The sequence below is a fragment of the Galeopterus variegatus genome, unplaced genomic scaffold (genome assembly GCF_000696425.1).
Source record: "Galeopterus variegatus unplaced genomic scaffold, G_variegatus-3.0.2 Scaffold68, whole genome shotgun sequence".
NCBI classification, from domain to species: Eukaryota; Metazoa; Chordata; class Mammalia; order Dermoptera; family Cynocephalidae; genus Galeopterus; species Galeopterus variegatus.
This window is the reverse complement of record NW_007726179.1, coordinates 129,904-136,289: the sequence shown is the minus strand read 5'-3', so window position 1 is coordinate 136,289 and position 6,386 is coordinate 129,904. Positions and strand designations below refer to the sequence as shown.

The 6,386-nt window shown below is 44.2% G+C and overlaps 1 protein-coding gene across 1 annotated transcript in view; it reads left to right on the top strand.

Annotated features, from left to right (window-relative positions):
* The window catches only part of STAC (SH3 and cysteine rich domain), an 81,498-nt gene that overhangs the window by 6,707 nt on the left and 68,405 nt on the right, over window positions 1–6,386 (top strand). The window contains exon 4 of the mRNA XM_008577597.1: window positions 5,493–5,571. Coding sequence (XP_008575819.1) covers window positions 5,493–5,571 — 79 coding nt within the window. The remainder of the gene's footprint in view (window positions 1–5,492; window positions 5,572–6,386) is intronic.

Sequence of the window (6,386 nt, the reverse complement as noted above, 5' to 3'; positions counted from 1 at the left end):
AAAAAAAGTATAGTTGTTATATCTTCTCCCCCCCCCCCCCCCAGGAATGTCCTTTCCGTTTGCTTGTTGTAACAACTTCAAAAAAAGTATAGTTGTTATATCTTCTTCCCCACCCCACCCCCGGTATTTTTTGGTGTGTTTTTGGGTAAATTAATTTGTTTATTTTTTTAGCTCCCACCAATAAGTGAGAACATGTGGTATTTCTTTTTCTCTGCCTGACTCGTTTCACTTAATATTATTCTCTCAAGGTCCATCCATGTTGTTGCAAATGGCAGTATTTCATTCGTTTTTATAGCTGAGTAGTATTCCATTGTGTAGATATACCACATTTTCCGTATCCACTCATCCGATGATGGACATTTGAGAAGAGCATTTTCTGGAGCCACCCTTTAACAGGGCCTATTCTCGAGCTCTATTAGAAACCCCTGATTCACCAAGAGGTTCTGCTCTGTTCTGCTCAGTCCCTCTCCTGCTCTAACACGTCCTCCAGTCATTCCTTAAGTTGGGGTATTCCCAGGGGTCTGCTTTTGCTTGATCTTCTTATTCTATATGCTCTTCCTGGTTGATCTTTTTCACATTCTTTTTGTCCAACCACCATCTCTAAGCTGCTGACTCCCTTAGATATCTCCAGTCCCAGCCTCTTGCACCAGACCAGTCCAACAGATATTGCAGAATCAGCATGTCCAAACTAATCTCATGCTCCTTTGGTGATTAGGTCCTATAATTTGGAACTCAGAAATATGTATCAAAAGTGCCCTTCCTCTCTATTACCAGTGCTGGAGATTTGAACCTCATCGTCTCTCACCCAGCTTATTACAAAGGAGTAACTACGTGCTACTATCTTTTTGTTAATCTATCCTTAGCAATGCCTCCAGACTTATCATCACCTAAAGAAAGACTGTGCAATTTTCATAATTAAAACACTCTACTGAGTTGCTTATGCTAAAAGACGATGCCCACACTCTTTAGCATGCACATGAGGCCTGTCACTACCCTAAAAACCCACCTTCCCCTGAACTCACCAGGCTCTTCAGCATCTCCATATGTTAGAACATGCTGTTCCCCCTACTTGAAATTCTTTGAAACCCAGCTTGATTTTTACACAAACAATGAAGAGTCCCCAAACTCCCCCAAGCATGGTGAGTTGCTCCTCCCACAAGCCTCCAAGAATTACTTTCTTATGGGATATATGTGATTGCATTGTTATCAGGTCCTTGTTCCTTATTTATTTCACTACACCAGGGCCTGACAGGGTGCCTAGCACATACTGAGCACCAGGAAATGCTTGAAGAATAAGAATTCACAAGGAACTCTTGAAGACTAATCACAGAATCCTCGGGGATCCACGCAATGCTTCCTCTATCACACAGTAAGCCCCAGGCACACTTTGTCATCCTCTGGTTGCTCAGTCATCCTTTACCATGCTCTGTCTAGTCACCCACACTTTATCTCTACATCTCTGCAAACAACACCTTTTAGAGCTTCCTTGTCTGGGTAGGCGCTTCTTCCCTGGTCTCCCGTAGCAACCAGTTTATTAATCATGATTTACATGTTGCTTAGTACTTTTCACATTTTTGAGTAATTTTTTTCTTTTCCGGTCCCCTCCTCGACTAAACTAAGCTGCTTAAATGCAACAACTCTGCTCACATCTTTTTATTTCCATTCCCTTATATTACTGATTCGTAAACTTTGGTGGACATCAGAATCCCCCAGAGAACTTGGTAAAAATGTCCAGGTCCTGCTTTGCTTCAACTAGTTTGGGCCTCTGTGAGCTTTATCAGTTCTCCAGTTGACTCCAATAGCTACCAAAATTTGAGAACCAGTGGTCTATGCAGTGCTGGCCCATTGCAGATTCTCACTAAATATGTCATGAATGAATACACAAATGGGTAAATGAACAAACGAACACCCTCGTGAGTCAAACTCTCTAAACATCTAAGAAGAACCTAAAGCTAGTGTTGAGTTAAATCAGTGGTTCTTGGTGCGAGGTCATGAGATCAGCAGCTCCAGCATTACCTGGCAACTTGTTAGAAATGCACATTTATGGGGCCGGCCGGGTGGCGCACTCGGTAGAGGGCGGTGCTCCCGCCGAGGGTTCGGATCCCATATAGAGACCGGTTCCCACTCACTGGTTGAGCGCGGTACGGGCGCGACACTGAGGGTTGCGATCCCATTACTGGTCATGAAAAAAAAAAAAAGAAATGCACGTTTATGTTTTCCTCTCAGATCTACAGAATCAGAAGTCTGATTTTGGAAGCCCAACCACCCCTGTTTTAACAAACCCTCCAGGTGGCTCTGATGCACATTACAGTTTGAGAATTACTGCGTTCAATTAAGGACTTAAGTTTACTTCAAAGGAAATGAGCCCTTGCTAGCCGGCCCCTCCTCTTTCTTTCTCATTCCCTCCCTTGCTCACTCACTCATGCTCTTGCTTCCTCCTCGTGTGAACAGCTTTTGAATTGAACATTTATAGTGTCCACCAGGCTGGATCTGAAGTTTGGAACAGAGATGCGAGAATGCTAATCATCTCCCAAACCCCACGTACCAAATTGCATCTCCTATCTCAGGGAAATAAGTAGGACCATTGCTGCCAATAAGTTGCTTCCCCAAAGCCGTGTAGAGCTGGCTCCCAGCCTGTAGCCATTCCCCTTACAAGTCAAGACATTTTACAGATACCACCCAGCAATCCAAAGGAAAACCATAAACAACACTGGCCAGAGCAGAGAGACCTCTTTCCACTTTGACCTGCATTCTGAACAGGCTTCACGTCTCTAGTGAGAGCCGAGATATCCTCATCCCACTCCAGTGCAAGCATCTCCCATGCTTGTATGAGGCTGACATTAGTGGAAGGGCCAATGGAAAGCCAGCCCAGAGAGGCAGGAGCAGAGAGGAGGCTCCCAAGAGATGACCCTGATCCATCTACATCAGCAGCAGGTTTCTGCTCCTGTACTTCTGAGCTTTGCTGTACTTACAACAAGGGGACAGCCTCAGAAACATTCCATAGCAGGCAATGAACATTTCAGCCTCCACATTTTTGGTTAATGCTAAGTAGAAAGACCATCCAAAGGACAATTGAAGGATGTCCAGTTTGCTTTCATCTCTAAAATAGCTTTGTTTCTAGCAACATCTGAACCCTACAGACTGTTTTCGGGGAAAAAAAAGCAGTTTTCTGAAGGTCAATAAGGTGTCCATTCATCACAGCCCAGTTATGTTGGCACTGGTTCCATCAGTAAATGTTTTTTGGAGTTTTGCTCTGTGAAGGCATTGTTCTGAGAGCTGTGGGGAGACAAAGACGAATCAAATTGTACTTAAATATCTGTAATTCACTCTTACCCTGAAGTCAAACTTGCCTCAGTGGAAGAAAACAAGTAATTGATTGGTACTTTAAAATGACTTTCCAGGGCCGGCCCGGTGGCGCACTGTGATAGTGCGCCGCTTGGGAAGCGCGGCGGCGCTCCCGCCGAGGGTTTGGATCCCACATACAGACCAGTTCCTGCTCACTGGCTGAGCGAGGCGCGGGAGCAACGCTGAGGGTTGCGATCCCATTGCCGGTCCCGGTCCGGTGCGGGGGAGACACTGAGGGTTGCGATCCGTTGCTGGACACAGAAAAAGACAAAAAAAAAAAAAATGACTTTCCTTCCTTCCGCAGAGTCTAGTGATAACGCACTTCAGACTCTTGCTATTATTTTAGTATCATCATGTCTTAAAGCTAACATGTTTCCACATGGTGAAGCTCTGTTCCAAAGGTTTATTTTCTTCCAGGGCTGTAGAGGCATTTGTTTTACCTTGTTGAGAAGTTGCTGCCTGTTTCCAAATCATTATCTTTTCTTTAATGTGCTTTCAAATGTTCTAGAATATAAAAAGCTTGATAGCTTTGGGAAGGCCAGGAGAAACCAAATTCAAAAAACACGTTGAGAGTTAGTTGGCTAGTTTATCAATAATCTTCAATCTTATAAGATTAAATTAACATAAATGAAATTCTCTGCCAAGCAACTTTTGTGCAGAAATCATGAGCTTCAAAGGGAATGGAGTATGAATGACTTAGAGATCCTGTGACACTTTTTTTCTTCTTTCTGATGTGTCATGAAAGTAAGAATGGCTGAAAAAAATCTTAAGGCTAAATTGTAACAAAAATCAGTCTCTGGAGGGTGGTGCTAAAGTGCTCTAGAGCTGACTGAGAGAGGTAGGAAGGTAAAACTTGTTCCTCTCTGATAAGATATGCATAAATAGTTTTTTAAAATGTGACTTTCCTCTTTTGAAGAGCCAGGCAGACAGAAGCTGGGTCATCTGAGCCTTTGAAAGAGACAATCAGTGGTTTGCTGGTAAATGCTTAACCACCAGCTTGGAGCAGGACCCTGCTTTATAGCATTTGCCAGTTTCCATGGTGTAAATTCTTCTACTGTGACCAATTTCACACTACCAGGTGATAACCCTGAAGGCTCTCACCAGCCCATGGAGCTGCCCCCAAACACCACAGGATGAAGCACTGTGTTTGGGGTTCACAGCCCCAACTCCTCCACTGAATAGCTGTGGCACCTCCAGTAGAGTTACTGATTCTCTCTGGGCTTCAAATTCCTATCTGAAAAATGGGTCTATCATAGGATTATTATGAGGAATAAAGGGATGATAAAGTACTTAAAAACAGCACTTGGTAAATGATCAAGAACATTAGCTGCTTACAGTGCTGTTATTGTTATTGTTGTTGCTGCTCTTGTTACTTTTGTAACCTAAGTGGAATAATAATGTGACTTCTCATTTTAAAAAGGCAAAATAAGTATTACAAAGACAATTGATTTTTGCAGCAATGGAAACAGCACTCAACTCGTACCTAAATAGTGCCTCCTCAATAGTGCATCTTATTTGCTATAATTAATATTTAAAACTCACCTATAGAAAGAGCTATAGTTTTATTGAAAATTTTAAGTGACAGGATATGGGCAGGAACCCTGATTTCTCTCTCTGTCTATTCCTGGGATGAAGCCTAACTATGGCCCATGCATTTAGGCATTCATTCAATACTCATTGGGTACCTATCATGGCCAAGCCTGAGCCCACCACAGACACATGAAGGAAGGAACAGAGCCCACGAGGGGACACACAGCCTCTCTAAAGTTAGCCAGACAGACAAGACAGCAATAATTGGATTCTTAAGTGTCATGTAAATTCTACCTTAGCTATTTTACTGACATCAAAATCTCTGCTCAGGGCCGGCCCGGTGGCGCACTGCTACAGTGGCAGCGTGGTGTGGCGGCGCTCCCGCCGAGGGTTCGGATCCCACATACAGACCAGCCGCTCACTGGCTGAGCGAGGTGCGGGCGCAACACCGAGGGTTGCGATTCCGTTGCCAGTCCCGGTCCGGTACAGGCGCGACACTGAGGGTTGTGATCCGTTGCCAGTCACGAAAAAAGACAAAAAGGAAAAAAAAAATCTCTGCTCAGGTGACCCACAAACATAACATTGCTTATTCTGTGCTGTTTCCTCTTTCCTCCAAGACTTCGGATCTTGTGGAGGTTCCTGAAGAAACCAATGGGCCAGGAGATGGGCATGACCTAAGAACACGCAGCAACAGTGGTGAGTGAGTGAGTGAGGCCCCAGCACACATGGGAATCACATCTGTCAGGGTCAGCAGGCAGGTGAAGTTGATTTCCAGGCCCCTTTCTTTCTTTGCTAGCTCTGGAATTCAATCCAGGCAAGTGTTCAATATTTTGGCAGGAAACTGGGCATAGTTTTTGATTGATATCAGTGATTTGATTCTAACTTTTCCCTGAGTTCTGTCTCCTGAGTTCTCACATCTTATTGACTTAGTTATAGTAGGATTTAAGAGACACTTCCAGGCCTTTTTGTGAACACCTTATTTCCTCCCCTGACCTAGATTAGATTAGCCACAGAGAAACCATTTCCTGCTACACCTGACGTACCTGAAACCAGGTGGGTGATGGTGCCGGTGAGGGGAGTGTGGTCTTCACACTTGGCTCCTTCCCCAGCAGAGGCAACCAAGATTCTCAAAAACTGATATGTATAATCCAACCCATTCATTCTTTATTAATATTATTAAATCTTCTAATAGCTTAAGCCCTTGTTAAAATTATTTCTAAACTATCTTTTAAATGCTAGCTACGTACTATTGCACATTAACATTAAGAAAGAGCCACCTCTTAAACCAGAGCTTAATGACACATAATCAGGTCCTTATGGATGTATTCTTGCCAAGCCTTTTTGACAACATGAAAGTTGTCAGAATCAAAATGGATTCATTTGGGCTGGCCTGGTGGCGCACTTGGTAGAGTGCAGTGCTTGGGAGCGTGGCGGCGCTCCCGCCAAGGGTTCGGATCCCATATAGAGACCGGTCCGCTCACTGGTTGAGCGCGGTGCAGGCGCGACACCGA